This window comes from Xiphophorus couchianus, chromosome 3 (genome assembly GCF_001444195.1).
Source record: "Xiphophorus couchianus chromosome 3, X_couchianus-1.0, whole genome shotgun sequence".
NCBI lineage: Eukaryota > Metazoa > Chordata > Actinopteri > Cyprinodontiformes > Poeciliidae > Xiphophorus > Xiphophorus couchianus.
The window spans coordinates 3,188,254-3,209,020 of NC_040230.1; the positions used below are offsets into that span (position 1 = coordinate 3,188,254).

The 20,767-nt window shown below is 38.1% G+C and overlaps 1 protein-coding gene across 1 annotated transcript; it reads right to left on the reverse strand.

Moving 5' to 3' along the window:
• Nucleotides 1-64: 64 nt before the first annotated feature.
• On the reverse strand, nucleotides 65-14,900 carry tp53inp1 (tumor protein p53 inducible nuclear protein 1). The gene is made up of 4 exons (XM_028012582.1): nucleotides 14,626-14,900; nucleotides 10,979-11,341; nucleotides 5,626-6,148; nucleotides 65-4,703 (listed from the first exon to the last, which is right to left on the reverse strand). The coding sequence occupies exons 2-4, from the start codon at nucleotides 11,106-11,108 to the stop codon at nucleotides 4,481-4,483; spliced, it is 876 nt and encodes a 291-aa protein (XP_027868383.1). The 5' UTR covers nucleotides 11,109-11,341; nucleotides 14,626-14,900; the 3' UTR covers nucleotides 65-4,480.
• Nucleotides 14,901-20,767: the final 5,867 nt, after the last annotated feature.

A 20,767-nucleotide genomic window follows, 5' to 3' on the forward strand; every position in this document is an offset into this window, starting at 1 on the left:
AAGCTAGTATGTATGACAGTCTCATACATGCTACTGGAGTAAAAAAGGATCACACAGACAAACATTTGTTTATGAAAACATTTATTGTCGGCTAATGAGAGATCACATGTATTAACTATTACAGTTCAAAAACAGATGACCCCACTTTTTATCAGCTTTTTTTTTTGTTTCTGACATCAGAACAGAGTGAATTGATCTGTTATACATCCAAAATACGAAGAAGGATGACAGTTATATCGATAAATAAAACATTAGCTCCTAAAATTTCTACAATTTTTTTTTTTCTTTTTGGCAAAGTGCTGTATTATTCCAGTAAACTACATAAAAACAAACATATCTAACACTCGGTGAAAAATGAAAATGCCACAAGATATTTTTCACACTTAAAATAAAAAGGAGAGAAAAAAAAGGATTTGCTACATTGTCATTCTGTCAAAGTTGTACTCAGGCTGGGCGGATGGTGGCAGCGAGAGCTGGAGCCTCTTCAAAGTGATGCATAGTTTGTTTCTGATGTCTGTGTTTTTATCCATTATGTCCAATCAGAACATTAACAAAAAAAAAAGTTCAAGTTCTTCATCGATGCATTGTCATTACAACATTTCAACCTGGAAGGCACGTGATCTACAAATTTCAAGGCATTGAACAAAAATACTAGAAATCCCTGTTAGTTGGTAATAAAAGATGAGTTGAGCTCAAAGATTTTAACACAGATAAAACATTTCAGGTTTCTGCCAGCAGGTGGAGCCTCAAACGTCGACTCCAAACCCTTCTTTCTTTAAACGTCTTCTTCAAAAATATCGCAGTAACACAAAATAACACCAAAAGTGAACATAAAGGTTGAAAAGTCAAGAGTTAGATAGCGTAGATCTAAAAGACAAGCTTACAGAGGCTACAGTCAAAGTCCACCATTGTATTATGTACAGCAAACATTGAGACACTCAACAAACATAGCTACAGTCCTATCAAAAACAATCAGAGATCCTTCACCACACTGCAAAACGTATTCTGAGTTTGCTCAGATTAAAATCTTTAAAAAATAAAACATACTCTATCTGAACAAGTCGATGGCAAAAAATGTTTTAAGTACATTTTTAAAATTGTTACATAAAAGGCATTGATCTGCATCAAAATTGTTCCAGAAAATGGAAAAAAACCAATGGTGTGTAAAACTTATAAGATGCAAAGTTCAAATACATTGTCAATTTAGTTGAATAAGAACAAAACACATTTTTATAAAACTTTAAACATGGAGATTCTGACATGTTAAGAGAAAAAAAAGAACATTAACTTACAGTTTTTGGCCGTAAGAGCCTTCCAAATGTTTTGTTTGTATAATAACTGTTTCTTTCTGCAGTGCGGGAGCTCATTCTGGTTTCAGCTTTGCTTACAGCGACACATTAAAACATAAAACTGTCTGCTATTTTATCCAAAAGCATTTAACAAACATTTCAATAATGCAAAAACAGAACATAAGTATTAAACAGAAGTGAAAGATTACAGATTGCCGCTACTTTCTTTTGGTTTAAATATCAGCTGAACAAAATGTAACTATTATAGCATAGAAATTAGAACAGTTGAACAAACATAAAGTACATTTCTAAAACCAAGTCAGGTACACTTGAGCAAAAAATAAAAATAAAAATATTAACAGCTCTGAAAAGACAGTTTGTCCATGTAGATTCCCAAAAGTGGGCGATGGTTTGTTTTCACAAACCCGGGACTGAAAGAAGCTTTAGAGATACTAATCTATCAGGTAATTATTTCTCACACGCAATTCAGAGGCGGGAAATAGTATCATCATCCGTCAAGTAAATCTGCATTTTCCTAAAGTGTAAAAGGTGATTGGTTGTGACCCTGAGAAGTGGACTGCAGATTTATATCAGAACAAACAAGAAGAAAAACAAGTCCTTTTCCATTATCTTTTCTAATTTTTTCCAACATCGTGATACTAACATTACAACCATGCAACAAACAGCACACTCATTACCAAACATACCAAAGCAAGAATCCATCGATGCGTACAACTTCATACTGATATGTAATTTGCTTTTTTTTTTCTAATTTGGAAGTATATATATTTTTTTTTTTACATACATGTTGTTGTTTTTTTACATTTCCATTCATCTCAAAGCTACCATTAAAACAAGGCATTTAGTGATATTGAACCCAGTCATTTTAACTACTTGTATTTATTTTTTTCTTCCAAAAACAATATGGTGAAAACCACTGAACTGAAAGTCAGAAGCAGGTTCGGTTGACACAGCAGGAAGTCCTGAACTGAGCGAAAATAGTGGTGCTAAAGATTTTAAAAAGGCAGTAAATATAAGAGACAAATTCCCCTAGAAAGGCTCTTTAAGTCAGTTAAATTACTTGCATTGAAACACTATTGAGTGTGTTTGTAACGAGGAAATAAGAACACAAAGAAAACCTGAGATCAAGTATAAATGTTGATCATGTCTAAGAAAAAAAAAAAGAAAAGAAAGAGGCGATAGTCCAGAGGTGTGCTTCAGGATAATTTTGTTAAAACTCTCAGTTTTGTTTCTCTGTTTTCAGTTACAACAGTCTACAGTTTCACAGGGTGATGTGTAATGTAACATCCTAATGTCTGGATTTACTTTAGGTCTGTTTAATGAGAAGAAAACAGTAAAAGTCCTGTAGATTTTTTTTTTAATCCAGCAAGAAAAGAAATAATGTTAAAGCCTCCATAGAGAAGTCCTGCACACAATATCTTAAACCAGAGATGCACCAAGAAATCAGTTGTGGACCAAAATCCACAAATGTTTAGCTTGACTATCCCTAGACTGACAAGAAACTGGCCAGAAACTCAAAAATCCAATACTTTTTCCAATCAGTGAGGTGTCTGATGATAACACTCTTCAGACTGGATGTTGTTACTGAGTAAAAAAGCTGAGTGAGTTACTGATGTAAGAAGACATTTAAAAAGAAACGCGATTTTCTGCGACATGCTCGAGTCATGTTGAAAAGCATCAATGCAAATTGACAAATACATGTGGTGCATTCAGGGCGTAAGAGAGAGCAAGACCTGAAGAAGATACCATGTAAGTCATGTTTAACATGCTAACTGATAATACCTGCGTGTCGGCTTTGAAAATGATTGAAATCTCTGAGTTACATTCTTCAGGGAATACAAACTTATATAGTGGTTTTAGCTAACAATGCTCATCGTTATTACAAAATGTCAAAAACAGTTTTAAATGTAAACATTAGTGGAGGGCACACTTCCCCTGATCCGCTAACAGCAGAGCTAGTATTTTCTTTACTAACTTTGAAAAGCGCTTAGCCTATTTAACTTCTCTGAAAAAACAAAAATTCTGGATAAAATCTAAAGCGTTTATTTACTTTTAGTTTTGTAAACTTTCAGTTGAATGAAGCTTACCAAAATAAAAGAATTGAGTCAAAGACAAGATGTGATAGGCTGACGCAACGAATCAATGGTGGTTAGCTGAAGGGATTCAATTAAAGCTCTCCAGATCACCTAATATCAACTAAGATAAATGATCGTTGTTTTTGAAGAGTAGTTGGTGTCGGCAGTTTGACATTTTACAAAACCCAGAAATCGGCCACAAAATTCAAACTACTGCATCTCTACACACATAAAAGCTAATTATAACGTAAATATTTAAAGACTCAGTAATTTAGTATTGCACTTCACAAAAATATCAAATATGAGCTCAAATTGTTTTAACATTTCAAAAATTAAAAGCCTCCTGGCTCCTTGTAAAAGATTAGCTAAAGTAAACAAGAATATGTTGCTGATTAATTATAATAGTGTGGATGAAAAGAACGGAAATGCCCCTTTAGGATTTGTACCCAAACTGTTTGAAGCCTCATCCGAACAGTACTGCAATGATTAAACTGAAGCACAGTCCTGCTGGACTGTACATATTCAAGTGATTTAGGATCTGCAATGTCTCCTGCTGCCTTGACAAAGTTACCTGTAAGTTTGCAGGCAACCAAACCATCATGTTGTGAGTCCCTGAAATAACACCACTGGACCATCCTGCCACGCTGTGAACCTGCCTCTGAATAAAGTGACCTACAGCATTGTTTCTACACATTAAGTTGCCCATACTGAACAAAACAATAGAAAGTGAGAAGGAAAGGGAGTCATTTTGACACCTCTTTCTCTCTGTGATTGGATATAAAGTAGTCAGAAATGGTAAAGGGGTACATGATGAGCTTTGTCTGCATCCCTTTCTCTTCTTTTCAGAAAGAATACATAAAGAGAAGGGCGAGAATGAAAGGAGGGAAAGTGTTTAGAGTAAAAAAAAGCCAGCTATTTTCCCCATTTCCCTGTCCAGTAAGGTTTTCAAAAGGATCAACCACGACTGATGGTGTAACTGGCTGCTTGCTGGTGTTCGTTTCTGAATTATAACAATGAAAAAGAAGTGTGAGTTTGTGGGAGATTGGCCGGTGTTGACATTTCCATCCTGACTAACTGTGATGCTGCTGGACTCCATCAGAAGTTGAGGTGCCTCTGGGTGGGCTGGTGCAGATGGAAGTGGAGGGTGCCGGGCTTCGCAGGGCGCAGCAGGTTGAGGCGTCGCAGGGCCTTGCGGGACAGCAGCTGGGTGCGTTGGGTGACGTTACCCGGCCGCTGCTGCAGGAGTCCGGGTTTGGTGGTGAGCGCTGCAGCGTAGCAGGTAGAGTGCAGGGTGGAGCGGCGCTGCACCACCTCTGGTCTGTAGGAGGCAGAAATGACAATGACATAGAACAGATGAGAACAGTTCATCACTTTCTTAATCTTAGCTAAAATATAAATTATTACCTGAATGACACCATCATGTCTTATATTTCTAAACATTATAATTTGACAAAATTATGAAAAAACTTTGCAAGTCCTTATCTTTAGAAAGCATAATTTTTTTTATTGTTTTAAATAAAGAAAATTATTATTTTATAGCCTAAAATACAATAACAGCACTCCTTTAGTGAACGCTTGATTATTTGTAGCAAAGGATGAATCTGCACCTAAAAAATACTTCTAATCTCAACAAGCTCAGATATTTCTGATTGACTTCATATCAATATCTAGGGCTGATCTGCTGATTAATTTTTAGATTATCCAATTAATAACGGGATGCAAAATAGGAAATCTTTTAAACATAAATTGAACCAGGGAAGCTAAAATTATGCAATTTGAGGAGTTTTGAGTGGAACGTATTTTTTTATCTCAAATGCAAAATTTACATATTTTTATTCAGATTTTTCTTAATTACTGCTCTGATTATGTTCTTTCAGTAAATTGTCTTTGTTAGCATCCAGTTAACGATTAATCATTACTAAATTAGTTATATTCTTTTTGCCCAGGTCCCTCTTAAAAATGAGATCTAGATCTCAACGGGGTTTACCTGGTTAAATAAAGGAAATATATATATTCGATTAATCCAATTTATCGTCTCAGCCCTACTTTAGATGCCTCCTCGGCATGTTATCAGGTTCTGGAGAGGCTCGGTAAAAAAACATCTAAAGGTCACAGGATAGTGACTATCAGCGACTGGCGTTGGTCAGAAAATCCAGGTAAATTCAAGGGACATAGATGCTTGTTTATTCATTATTAAGACAAATTTCTGTTAAATCAGAGATCATAAAAAACATTCATACCTATGTCGAGGTCCTTCAAGTGTGGGTCTTGCCTTCTCTTTTCCACCTGCAGGCGTTTGGTTTGCAGACGTATTTCCAGACAGGAAGTCCATTTCCCGGTCGAGCGTGTGGTGTGGTATTGGGTCTCGGGCCAGTCGCGGCGGGCTGTGGTGGGCGTAGACGGACATGCTGGGGTGTTCGATCAGCAGGTTCTCCAGCGGGCTGGTCTCCAGGAGAACTGGCTGACCGCCATGGCCGGTGAAGCAGGGGGGAGGAGTCACGAACCAGCTCTCCTCCAGAGAGCAGGCGTCCAGACGCAGGAACCCGCCTTCCTCCTCCTCCTCCTCGTCCCCATCTTCATCGTCCTCCGCGCCGCCATCGGCTGTGGAGTTGAGGGAGGTGCAGGAGGGGAAGCGGACAGCGGGGCTGGCCATCGGAGAAGGGATCATCACCAGGTCTTCCTCTTCCTCCTCCTCCTCTTCTTCATGAGGGATGATGGTGGAGTCAGAGAGGTCGTCACCACAATGACTAGAGCAAGCTTCAGCTGCAGAGGAAATGTAATTATTTCACACATTAGTTCAGTAAAATCTGAAGAAAAAAAATATTTTCTGCTCATGTTTTTTTTAATTTCTAATGAAAATATCTGCTTTAATAATAACAATAATGATAATAACACCTAAGTGTGGTTTTGTAATGGCGTTTGAAGCACAATTTTCATTAATATTGTGTTCTGTCATATCTGTCTAAAGAGCTCTTTGGCATGTTCTAAATCAGGGGTGTCCAAAGTGCAGCTCAGGGACCATTTGTGACCCCTGGATTGATTTTGTGTTTTCTCCAACTGTAATTCAAGAATGATACAAACGTGACCCATCCAGCACCGGTGGTCGATGCTGATGGAAACCTTTTATTTGTAATCAGGGTAAACTTATAATTTCTTTTTTTTTTTACAATGTTAAGTACAGCACAAACTATTTATGTTTTTAAAACCAAACTTTTATAATAAGTAGCACCAGGTTTATCGGGAGACTTTTTATGAAAAGCAGACTTTGCAGCACTAGATCAGCTTTTATTTAATTTATTAAACTTGGCTAAATTCAAGCATTTTGAAAGAAAGTGACCAAAAATCATGTTCTTATACTTAGAATAAATTTGTCCAATTGAGCCCAAAAAAGAAGAAAAAAAAACTAGATGGCTTTCTTTTAATTCAGCAAAAGTGAAAAATCCTTTTCAAGTTTTAGATCTACAGCAAATAACACCCCTTTCCAACCAAAAGTAAAATAAAATCGGACTATTTTATTTGCATTTAAGTATTTCTTAATTATTATCATTTCTTGGCCCAGAAGTACTTTTGATTCTGTGATTTGACACTACACCAGCCCTCCAGCAGGTGGCGCTGCATGCCGTTTATGCAGCAGCTGAACCATCTCCACATGTAAACAATCATTTTGAGAGTCACGGTCAGGCCAGCAGACCAACATCTCCTCCCTGCAACATAAACCACAACCTGAACATGTTTCTGTTTGAGAGTAAACACAACTAAGACCTGCTAAACCCGTCTGAGAGTCTGGGAGCAGGCTTCATATCTGCTCCAAACCGCCTGATCCACGTTTCCTCCACAAAGTGCTGCCAAAATAACACACTGAGCATTCTTGTGCTCTTAAATCACCCGCAAACGCACCGACATCCTGCACTGCAAGGTGTCTAGCTGTGCAAAAGTCGAAGCTTGCTGAAAGCTACAGATCAACGGGGGATCGGCCTTGTTTTCACCCCACTTCAGCTTTTAATGATTGACCAAGAATCAGGAAGTTCTGAGGTGGAAACATGATCTAATGCAAGCAGGCTGGGTGTTAAAAATAACTGTTGACGAAGCAGATGTCCCGGTTTGGGTCTGGTTCTGTTTATGGAGAGACTATTTTCACCAGCGCTCAGTAAAGATTGTAAATAACAAAACATATTTGGTCTTTATCCGACACCTCGGCGTGCACATCAAACATGCATGCACCATCAACTTTAAGACATCTCCAGTGTGATCTCTGGGCTGTTATTGTGCATGCATCTCAATGCAAAACGTTTGGGAGTGTCTGCAGCTCATTTCCACAAGTGACGCGAACGCCACTCGTAAGAGTTCACAAAGTCATTCTTGTTTATCCACAACAGAACAGAGAAGTTCCAGCGTGCTGACTCAGAGTCTGAGAGCTGATGCACAGATATCACAACAGCTCAACGTTTTAACATTCTCCTTCTGAATCCATCTAGCAGAGGCTTTATGTGTGCTGGGTTAACGAGGCTCAAATTAACTCGTTGACCCGTCCAATCCTCCTCCTCCACAAACAAGCAAAACGATGCTCAGAGTCTGCAGGTTTTTATGGGGCAAAGCACTAACTTCACTGGAACACAATGTGAAACTCTGAGTCTCTGAATTATGCACTGGAAACAAAAGCTATAATACTGCATTTTCAGACATCTACAGTTAGTACTTTCATGCTTAGCTAGTCCTGTGCTTTTTTTTTTAAAACAACTTGAGTCATGCACAGTGCCATCCAAAAGCATCATTTGTCATTTAGTGTACTTTAGTGGTGGTGTGTGTGATAGTTCCAACACAAAGTAATGCGTAGCTGTGAAGTGAAAGGAAATGATGGATGGTTTTCTGGATTTCTTTCAAACAGATAAACAAATGTCTATGACCAGCAAATTTCAAATCTTGCCATAAATCCTCAGTTGCATTTAGGCCTGGACTTTGACTAGATCTTTCTAGCACACCTTCTGCTTCTGGAGGTTCCAGTTTTATGCGGCCTCAACAGCCACACCATCTACAATAACTCTTTATTTAAACACGTTGCAGCAACGTTTAATTTCCCTTTCAGATCATTAAAGTAGTTTTGAATTGAATTGAACTGAATGTGTGTTTAGGGCAGGACGATGTTCAGTTATAGTTTTAGTTTTTTTATAATTAGGTGATTTCTGAAGGCAACTGGTCACACTGGATTTTCTTAGGGGTATCACAGTGAAAGTGGCTAAATGCAAATGCATGCCACACTATGCAGATTTTATGTGTTAAAAATGTTGAAAATCACGCAAGATTTCATTTCATCTTTATAATTATTCACTACTTTATGTTGGCTTAGCAAATAGATCTGAAACCTGCAGCTCTGGAGCCACAAATGGATCTTTGGCTGAAAATGATAAAGAATCAAGTAATGTTTTTAAATATAGCAGCTTATTTATGAAAAAATGGCATTGACATTCCACAACAGAACGACAGAAATTTTTTTTAGATCTATTTAGATCAAAGCTATGCATTAACACTCTTTATGCTCTTTATAAAAGTAACTTTTCAGCAAGATACAGGAGTTTGTTTTAAGTAAATGATTTCTTAATATTGGCAAAAAATTACAAGTTCCACTATTAGATTAGCAGCACCAGTACCTTTATAAATCAATATTAAGGAATTATTTACTGAAAACTAGCTGCTATATCTTGCTGTTCTAGAACAGAAAATTCAAATAAAAGAACACAACCTAAAGTTTGTGTTTTTTAATGTTACAAAATGCAAAAAAGTTCAACTAATTCATATGGGTCACAAAAAGTCCTGAAAAACTTTAACCTTAAACCTACAAAACTGTGGAAGGGAGCCAGAAACCAAACTTTCTCACCTTCACTGGCTTGAAAATTAGACAACCAGGATCTATTTTTACCTCCTTTAGTTCCTTGGATGCTTTTGTTTGGCCCGTTTACAGGTCAACTTCTCCATTAACCACCTGATGCCAGATATCCTCCATCACCCACCTCCCCGGCCTGCCTCAAATATTCACACGGCTGCAGAATCGGAGCCTGGTCAAGTCGTGGGTGAACGGAGAGCTGAGGTAGAACCCACTCAGATCCATTTGGGAGTCACAGCAGCGCGTCGCGTTGCCGTATAAAGCGTGGGTGACTTTGTGAACTTCTCTCTGCCTGACTTGTCTGTTTTGACTGGGATCTGTTTTGGTCTCAGACTGCTCTGGAAACTTGGCCGGACTTCTCCTTGCCATTACAAAATGCTGAAGTTAAGCAGTATCTTTATCTCCAGCCTATCAGATCGTCTTTCTGCACATTAAAAAGAACTGTTCCACACAACCCCTCGGTTTTTATTTAGCTGATTTTGACATATGTTTTCTAAAATTTTAAGCCATTTTCTCACCACACATATTAACATATTTAAAGCATAACTTTAAAAAGTTCACAATCTTTGTTATATCAAATATATGTGTCATCTAAAGTGCTGGTCATAAGTGTACATACACTCAAGGGCATAAATTTAGTTGATTGGGCTTTTATTGATGCATGTTTTTCATGGTAGGGTGATGATTACATAAGAATTTTTTTTTGATAAATATAAAATAAACCAATTCAGACGAACGACTATAAATTTACTGTTGGTTTTCTATTTTCTGCACATGATATAGAGGCTCAAATATATACATACACCTCATGGAAGATAGTCTCTGCTTTAGTTAGAGACTATCTCAAATGCTTTCAGGAGAAAACATTTTGTCAGGTGAGGGATGAATTGACTTATTTGGCAAAAATAACAGGAAGTATACACTATCAACCATGGTAGCATGCCACGGTTTCATTTTACTTCCAGTAGATATGGTAGGCAAGCATTCAGCTTCTAATTGAACCCAACTATACCCTATTAAATGGGTATAAAACTAAAATCTGACACCACTTCATTTTTGTTGTAATTTTTTGTGAAAAGGGAAGTTACACTCTGAGATTCTTCTTCAGAGGTTTTTGAGTCATTTCCTTCAATGGCACCCCCACAGGTGAGGGAGTGAACAGGTTTTCAAAGTATTTTCATCGTTTTACACAGCGCAGCGTGAAAATGAACCATGTCAATTAAAAATGTAACGAATATTACAATTTTGTTTCCTAATCAAACCGAGTTTACCGGACTATCAGGTGTGAAAACATCCAAAAATGCCTCACCTGCCAATTTCAATTTTAGCTGATGCAGTTTTATTTTGCCTGAAAAGTTAAGTTACTAAAATATAGCAACTTAAGTTGCTAAGTTGGCAACAGTGGGGTGACTATTAACCGTGATTTGGTGGTCTGTCAGGCAGCCGTCTCTCATCGCAGAGAAAAGAGGTCAGTGGCTGATTTTAAGACCTTTGTGGAGGTAGATAATATTGGTTGCTCATGTAAGTATTGGCCAATCACCCAAAATTAAGGATATCGGGACTAATTTATCAGTGCACCTCTACTTTAGACTCAACTTTTGAGCTCAAATCCATCATTAAAAGTTGAGAATTGGTTATAGTCATGCCAGTTACGAGTGAATGCAAACCTCTGACCTGTGTCCTACCAAATGTTTTTAACTGTGCATCAGGTTTACCCAGGTAGTTCACTAAGATCCAATCTTCTTCATCCTCCTCCTCTGCCTGTTTGCCGCCTCCCGGCTGGCTGCCTCGACTCGGCTCGTTCCCGTCGTCTCCAAACAGAGTGCTGGCGAACCTCTGGAACATGCCGGGACGTCCTGAAGGCCGAAGGAGGAGCACAGGGAGGAGGCGCGCAGCTCTGGGCGACGGCAAGGGGTTGGGGTGGTACTTTTGGTCATCAGCTGCAGGGGGCACAGCGAGTCGAAGGCTCCAGAAAGGTGCTAAAGTGCATCAATAGGGTGTGGTCAGGGATCACCTGAGGGCCAGCAGGGACATGCTGGACATCGTTCAACGTCGAGTGCAAAAGTAAAGAAAGAGCCCTGAGAAAAGACAAAATTTGTTGTTTTAGTGACTGTTATTTGTATTTGTGTGTGTTTTTTATGTCAAAGGTTACAACAGATTAACCTAAATCTGCTGCAGAATCATGAACAGGAACAAAGATGGAGGAGGTTATTTGAAAAGAATGAGAGATTTTTGTTCACACATAAAATATGGGTCAGGTGGGGCTTATGAAAGCAAAGACTCTATACAGCTCGCCAAGTGATTATTAAGTTACCCGTAACCTTATCAAGCTAAGCACATACTCCATATTCTGTAAACACTCAGTACAGCAGGGTCTCTAAAATACACTGAGCCGGTCAGCATTTTCCCCGTCACAAAACGTTCTGCTGATGAGTTTTATTCTTCTGTAACTAAGAATAAGATACAGATCTGCAAAGATTTCATATTCCATAACTGGTAGCAGTGTTTACTTTTTGCTTGTCTAATTACAAACATTAATAAATGCTGGGTTTATCCATCCAGATTCATCCTTTGATTGCGCTTAAATATGCAAGGAGGAAGCTAAAAACAGCCACATGAAGACGCTATTAACTGGCTGGTTAATATTTAGCAGCGGATGGACATTTATCAGGCCGTAAAGCGCATCAACTTATATGAGCTGTCAAGGCAGATGGATGCGAGCAGCAGCTGGGACATATCTGATGGAAGCAAACACAGAGGAGCTCCTCTGTCTGCGTCTTTTATCGTGGCTGGGACATAAAGAGCTGCAGTGTCCTCAGAGGACACGCAGACACAGCTGGCTGGCAGCCTGAGCTCTGGACTTCACATTAGGAAAGTAGACAAAATGAAAAGTGATCAGTGTAGCTGTGTCCCGCTGCAGCTGCTGGGGTAACGACACCCGCTGGCAAAGTGTTGGAGGGTTTAGCAGAACAATACTGCACCTGCCCTTTTAACCCATGCCAATGTCTCAGTTTGCAGTTTTAGTTGAAAAAATGTCTTTCAAACTTCTTGATAGGAAATAATAATGTGTAAAAATCCATTGAACAGAGTTGCATTTCTCATCTTTTCTGCCTCTAAAGCCAAGTATAAACGGGTAACATCATTGCAAAAAAAATAAATAAATAAAAAAATGAATTTATTGGTGTGTTTGATGAATCAATAAGTTTACATCAACATCAACACTGTAAATAACTAAATAAATTAAATTGCTAACTCATGAATGTTGACAGAAGTGATTCCTGTGCAAGCACCTGCGCTAAAATCACACACTTCTGGAAAATAATCTAGCTTTATATTACATAACTTATGAAAAACATGAAAAACTAGACAAAATAAGCATTTGATTACCCTTGGTTTTGTGTTTTATAAAGATTTTTTGAAATATACAATTCAGTACTTGAGGTTTTCACATGTATAGTACACGTTTTATAAATCAGTCTCTGAACTGTAGAGAAATACTTTTGTTCAGGTGTGTCCAGATATTTCCACAGTCTGAGCAGCAATTACCGTCATTAACATTCTTTTACCTTAGCAAGGATTAGTGTCAAATTAGTGTCTGTCTCTTCTAGTATGTTATCACCAGACGTAGTCAGGGATATAATTTATGTCACACATGTGCTGCTGCCTGTGACATCTTACTGTCAGATTTACTTTATTATTAACTGAAAACAATATTTTTAAAAGATGTTGAAGTTGACAAGTAGCTACCCTATTAGCTACCAATCAAAACTCTGTTGTAATTAACAAAAAATATATTTTATTTACATTTGAAATATGCATTTGTAAAGAATAGAGTGGAGTTTTAGCTAATAAAATGAATGTAAGCAATAAAACCTATTGAAAGTAGTTTTGAACATTAACACTCTAATATACGAGGTGTAGATGAATGCATCATCGGGTTATCTTAATAGTTTACAAGCAGGGCATATCTATTTAGAGAAGTGACGGTGAAACGGAGCTGTATAATGCGAATAAGAACTTTGGACACCAAATGTCTGATTTTTCTTCCTGCAATTGAAAGCGTGGCGCCGTTATGCAGATCGGCTGTGGTGCGTTCAAACAGTCCCCTACGTGCTCGTTTTTCCCAGCGACCCCCATAGCATTGATCAAACAAAAAAGAAAATCGAACGTGGGCCGCAACAGCGAACAAACAAAGGTTTTAAAGCTGTCGCCATCCTTAACAGCAGGCTGATAATCCTCTCCTGCACCTGTTTCACCCCTACACTCATCCTCCCTGAAAGCAGCTACTTTTAATGCTAAATTCACGGACATGAATAGCACCTAACTGACTAGAAACATCATACAAGGATAGCTCCCCCTCCATTTTCTTTTGACTGATTAATTTTCATAAACTGTTCTACTAACCCATATTCTGGTTGACTTTCTTGCATCTGACTTTATTAATTCATAATATACAGATGGAGGCTATATAGGGTGTTCAAATCTGTCTGTCTGGGATTAGGAATGAACCACAATGGATGCCCCATAATCAGGGATATAGCGGGGATAAAACACAGATTAGGCATGTTTTAGTTACAAACAGGGGTTTATAACCTCTAGAGCGCTGCAACACAGTCAAACTGAAAATAAAATATTACTTTTTTCCTATTACTAGTATTACATTCTGTACGAACATGTTCAATTGTAAAAAAAAGAAAAAAAAAGAAAAAGAAAATCAATAGATAATTTTGCCAAAATAAGGGCCGATGGCAATTAAAACGTATTTTCCTGTTAAATAAGCTCATCAAAAATAAAGATGAATAACATTTTTTATGTGGTATGTTTTTGTGTGATGCAAAACTAATCGGCTTCCAGCTCCTGCTAATGTGATTTGTCGACCAGTCTGCAGGGGGAAAATAAACTGGCCCAGAGGTAATGAGGAGCTGCAGCAGCAGCAGCCTCTGTTGGACGCTTATTCATGGTTAAGCAAGAGGAAGAGGAGGAGGAGGAGGAAGAGGAGGAGGAGATTGTAATTCTACACTCAGGGCTGAACCGCCTGGTAAAAACTTTTCATCTTCTGTATTATGTAAAAAAATATTTTTCAGAACAACACAGCACCCAAACTTGAATATATCAGATGAAAAAAACATTAAAAACAGCATTTTGAGCATAAAAGGAGAAAGACCAAGCTTCAGATGCCGATCAGAACTGTGATCGCTTTGCAATAAAATCATAAATGCGTGCGCTAACAAGTCAGTTATAATTACTTAGCTGATAAAACAAGACGTCTATCTAGTGAAATGCACATGAACACATGATTAACATGAGGATTAAAAAGCAAGAGAGTCGTTAATGTTCACCAGGAGGAAAACAAAGAACCCACCTGCGGCAGCGGGAGGAGGAGGAGATGTAAACGACGGTTGAAAAAAACAAATAAAACAAAAAATCCTTAAAACGGAGGTAGATTCGTTACTTTTCGAAAAATAGAAAAACTTGAGCTTTCTTCGCGGAAGAAATAAGATATAAAAATGTTTAATTTACGGGCTGTACATAGGGAGTCACAGTGAGGTTGATCGTCTTTTCTCGTTTCAGCCCCGTTTCCTCGTCGGGTCCCTGTACTGCGACTTCTTTTGTTGTTGTTGTGGAGCGCCAACAGCTGATCGTCGTGACGTCACCTGGGGGGACAGCCCATCATAGGGGCAGGGCCAGGAGCTGCTCATCCAATCAGAGCGCCGTACGAGCGCTGTCACTAACCCACGTGACTCGGCTCCCTCCTTCTTGGAAAAAGGGGAAAAAAGGGACATGACTGGGCAAAGCGCTCAGCTGAAGGGAGCAGAAATGTTGCTTTCCCTCCCTAAAACAGGCAAATGTTACATAAACAGACCTGCATCCGGGTTAAGCTGCAGAGCTTCCTGTTTTATTAGCATCCACCCAACATATCAAACTCTTACTGCTGCAGTATCATAAGACAGCATAAAAGTAGTGTACCACATAGTTTTAGTTATTTACAGTTTAAAGAATGGACTTCAGTCCAGCCAAATAAAGCTGGCGTGGCGCCGCAATTGTGTGGAACATTAATTAAATTGTTATAAGAACAAAGTGAAAAACTGCTAAAACATGCATATGCTTGAGTATTTTTGACGATTTATTGCATTTGTTACATCTTCATTTAATTGGGCTCTTTATCATTTTTAGATAAAGTTATTAAGGGACATTATGTATGAAGGCGTTTTAGGGACTTTGCAGATGGAAAATAAATACATAAAATTGGAGGAATAAATTATTGCCAAAAAATTCAGATATTTTCTGGAAAAAATGTGGCAATTTCTTTTCTAGAAATTTTTAAATTAATATGAAAATAAAAAAAAAAATTCAAGCACATTTAAAAAAAAATGTAAAGAAAATTTCTGAGATTGTTTTGTGGAAATGTACTTATTTCTTCCCCTGTTTTATGGGATTCTCAAATGATTTCCAGGCCAAAGGGGAAACAATGGGAATGCCTTCCCGATGGGACATGTGAGGAAAACCTCAAAGATTTATTAGACGACATTACTGAAAAAATAACTACATGGACATCTATAAACACAACAGACATGCCAGGAAAAAAGGTTTTGGAAATCTGAATGAGCTCTACAAACCAAAGTATTTTCTTGACCTGTTAGTACTTTTGACTTGATGATTTTAGGCCATGTGACAAAAAGTTTGGACAACTCTGCTTTAGACTGAAAAAGATTTGAGACTGAGGCGTTCACCTTCCAGCAGGACGACGACTCTGAACATGCAACCAGAGCTACAACCTAATGGCTTCGATCGAAGAATGTAGATGTATTAGAATGACCCAGTCAAAGTCCAGACCTAAATCCAAAATGAGAATCTGGGAGAAAACTTGAAAACAATATTTTCACAGATGTTCTTTGTCCAATCTGACTTGAGATTTTACAAAGAACGATAGGCAGAAATTTCAGTCTCTAGATGTCAAAAGCTGCTAAAGACATATTTAAAAAACATTTTTGAGCTGATATATCACTTTACATAACGGGAAGCTAAACAGCTTTCTCCTCTTTTTTTTTTTTTTTGCTTTGTAATGCCTGTATTTTACATCTTTTAGGGTTGGGATTGCACAACTCTAGGGTTGTTTTGCATCTCTCCATTCAACTTTATGGGTCATAATGTTACAGATTGGGATGCAGGTGTTCTGTTGTACATCAGCGATGTGAATTTTTCCAGCTAACAAAACAGAAACTTCTGCAAAAACATCCATGTGGAAAAATTATCCCACGCTGCTTAGGCAGGACAGAGGAAAAGCTATTTATCCCACATTTTTCCATTGCTAAATAAGGAACACCTGTCCTCTCATAGCACCAAAACACTGATAAGATGTGCCCCACTGCTCATTACCTTTGGTGTTTTTTTGTTTTCCAGTGTTACATCATCACTGTAAAGATATTTCACAACGTTGCATAAAATATCTGTAAGTAATAAACTAAACATTTGAAATTGAAGACTTTTGAATGCCCCATAAGGACATGAAGAAGCACAAGTCTTGCTCCTAATCCACAGACCTACACACTCCTGTCATCATACACTGGACCTTATGCTGACATATGGCATTGAGTGTGAAAAAATAACAATACTTCTCTATAACCATATCTTGTCTTAAAGGGAACCACAGCACATTGCTCTAAAGCAATGAACTTTATTCCAGATTCTTTAGTTCCTTCCTAAGTCTGTAGTCCTTAGATAATAATACGGCTTGAAATTCTGCTTCATCAATGTTTGTTGAGTTCTCTGAAATCCTATATACCCCTCCAGCAGGTTCTAGTACATTTTGTCCCTGTGAGTCATAAAGGTTATTGTTAAGACGGCATTGAACACCCAACCCACTCAACCCTTTGACTCATCCACACACACTGTCCAGCTACCTGAACATGACCAACTAATCTGTCTGTAAAAATAGTTCCCAAGGATTAAAATTGTACATCACTTTTCTTGTGATGTAAACTACAAGAAAAGTAATTTTCAAGAAATTACAAGAAAATTACTGGACTTAAGTCCAGGTAACTTCCTCAGGTTTCAGAGATAACAAACTTAAGAGGTTCTCTTAGACAGAAGATACAACATTAAAGGCAGAAATGTCAAAAATTGGGAAATGATTCACTTTTATGATCTGTTTGTTCCCTGGTAAGTGCTTCTTTTCTATTATGATCTAATGAAACAAGCAACGTCTGACCATGTGTGGAAACCTTTGCTCCTCATCAAGACAAACGTTCCATGAACAAAAACATAAGATTATTGCCTTTGTTTGTCACCTCTCCAGCTAACTTAAAAGAAAGTTTGCTGGACTTTTTCTAAAGTCCAGCAAACTTCCTTAGAGTTTAAGGGATAACAAAGTAGAGAGATATTCTTAAGCAGAAGATACAATCTTAAAAATGAAAATGTCAGTGATTGGGCAATGACTCATGTACTTTTACGATCTGTTTGTTCTCTACTAAGTATTTCTTTTCAATTATTATCTAATGAAATAAGCAACGTCTGACCATGTGTGGAAACCCTTGTCCTCATTGACACAACAAACATCCCATGAAGAAAAACATAAAATTCTTGGTTTCCTATAAGGTTTGGATCATTGCAGCTCCAGGAAATGTAAGTAAATCAATGTTCTGACAAGAAACAACTATCTGTGTCATGAGAAATAAAACCTACATAAAAGAACTTGCATTCATCCGTCACAACAACGCAGAGTTGCGCACCTTCTGCTTCGCCTTATGTAACATGGCTAATGTTTAAAGTCTGGGTTGCGCAACTCTGTTCACCATGGGCAGATAGAGAGATCAACAACTCTTCACTGATGAGTCACGGGGGGTATGCCGGGAAAATGTTTGTCTAATAGTGGTCATCTAAAAGTAACATTTGCTTGTTATTGATATAAAAAGGCGCCAGAGAATGTTTATTTGGTGCTCAAACTTTACTGGCATGCCCAAGTAAATTGATACCAACACTTCTCAAACTAAGGTTGTCAGACGTCCTGGTGAAAGGAAGATGTCCTTTTCCCGAAGAAGCAAAGCAGCTCCAGCCCACTACAATACCACCATATTTGTAAATCAGCCTAATGCTGTTCTGAATGTAATGTAATGCAGAATGTTCAAAAATGTCCACTTTTGTTTCATCAGTCAGCAGAACTTTTTCCTAAAAGTTTTGGGGTTTATCAAGCTGTTTTTTGCAAATGTGGGATGGCTCTTTGTGTTCTTTTGACCTTGGATTTCTCTCATGGATACTATTTTTGCCTAATCGTATTGTTGTTTAATGACCTCTGACCTTAAATGATGAACAATAATTCTGCAGTGCTTCTGAAAACTCAGTTTTGTCATGGAGACTTGCTCAGTTTCACTACAGATCTGATGTGGACAATAAAGATTATTAAACTTGTACCGGTGGTGTGAAGTTTTGAACTGTTTTTAATAAGGAAGGTACTTAGAAAGAATTTTGTTTGTTGAGGTGGTTCTTGTTATAAAGGTTTTAGGGTTAATTTCTTTAAAAGTTAAAAGGGTAATTGCCTTTTAATTGGTGTTCAGCCCTCAATTGCCCCCATCTGTGACTAAATGGATCATAAAATGTACATTTTGTTTGAATTTGTTCACTTCTTTGAGGCATAAAAATAGATAACTACTTCTACGCCGAATTTGTACTGATTCGCAGATAGGGAAAAACTGCATTGTTCTTATCAGAGTAGCTGGATAAACATAAGGTTCCCCATTGTTTTGGAAAATAAGACAACTCCAGGAGTCGAGTGTTTTGAGTGTTTGATAGCAGACGGATTTTGGGTGGAGTGTCACTTGAAGTCACGATAAGCGTTGACACACAGGCCCAGAAGTGCAAGAGCACACCCAGAAAACATGTGCAGTGAAAGGCGGAGGTTTGATGAGCTGATATCTGAAACAGACGGCGCAAAAGCTGGACCTTTGGGAAATTCAAAAACTTCCAACTTTTCATCAGATCTATTTTTACTCCAGTATGAAGAGGAAAATCCTTTCACCTTAGCCTGGAAAGTCTGGAGGGAAAGCAGAAAACGTCATCTGTTCCTTGAGTTGCATCAGCTGAGCTGAGCAGACAGAGGGCAGAGCGATTCAGCGACGCCATTGGCTCTCGCTCTGTCAGTCATTTTTCTCTGTTCGCTCTCTGCTGGCTGTACTGTTTTCCTGTGGCTCATATAGCAAGTTAATAATAGAAGGTTATAAAACACAGGCTGTTTCCGCTAAGTTGATTCAGGAGAAGGCAAAGCTGAATGTGGGGAAAAAAATTAACTGCCTACAATTAAATTAGAAAAACGTTAGACAAGAAAAGTTTCAGATTGAAATAAAGAAGCAGCAGCTCTGCAAAAAAAGTTCAAACAATAGGAAACACTTATTCAGGATGCTTTTTTTGGCTGAGCCAAACCAAAAATTTCCATCGGAGTAAGCACTGAGAAAGAGGGAAACATTAACTTCAATCAAAAGAAAAATGATGGACGACATACAAACTGGAAAATAACATCTAGAATTAGAGGGAAAAGATCTGGAATAAAGTGTCTTTATTTAATTAGATCCACATGTTTTTCCCCCCAATGCTCAGTTTCTTTTGACCCGGGATACTGTCAGGTTTTTGGAATGAAACATTGCTTACTGTGCTGAAATGAGTTCTTTGAAGAAAATAGTTTTTCTGCATTAGAGAAGAAGCAAAGCAAGCAAAGCACATCTTCATAGAATTGCCTAGTCAAAGTCCAGTCCTAAATCCAACAGAAATTTTTTCACACACCTTCTCATCCAACCTGACTGATCTTGGGTTATCACCTGCTGATGCTGAAGTAGTACCTAAATATATGTTCTAAATTCACTTCATGTCTTAATAAAATCATGCAATGAGTCTTGCTTCACTTAAAAAATAGAACAACATAAAAATTATTCTGGTTGTGGAATAGTTTGAGTTCAGAGTGGAAATCCAAATATAAAGATGATTCTGAACAACAAATATATGATTTTAATAAGAGAAAGAGGAAGAGGACATTCACAATATAATAACAGATTTAATAACTGATAACTTTTAGGAAAATGAGTGGGATCAAGTATACATTTCTTCCCTATGTTCTCCAACTTTGCAACCTAAATCAACAAAGTTGGAGCCAGAAGGACATTTTTTTTAGCTCTATTTGTTTTAATATAGTTTTTTCCATTTTTTTAATCTATAAAAACTGCTTTGATTTGCTTGGCTTTTCAAAACAACGTTAATAGTTCATCCATCCATCCATCCAATTTCTGTTCACCCTTGTCCCTAATGGGGTCGGGAGGGTAGCTGGTGCCTATCCCCAGCTACGTTCCAGGCGGGAGGCGGGGTACACCCTGGACAGGTCGCCAGTCTGTCGCAGGGCAACACAGAGACATACAGGACAAACAACCATTCACACACACACTCACACCTAGGGAGAATTTAGAGAAACCAATTGACCTGACAGTCATGTTTTTGGACTGTGGGAGGAAGCCGGAGTACCCGGA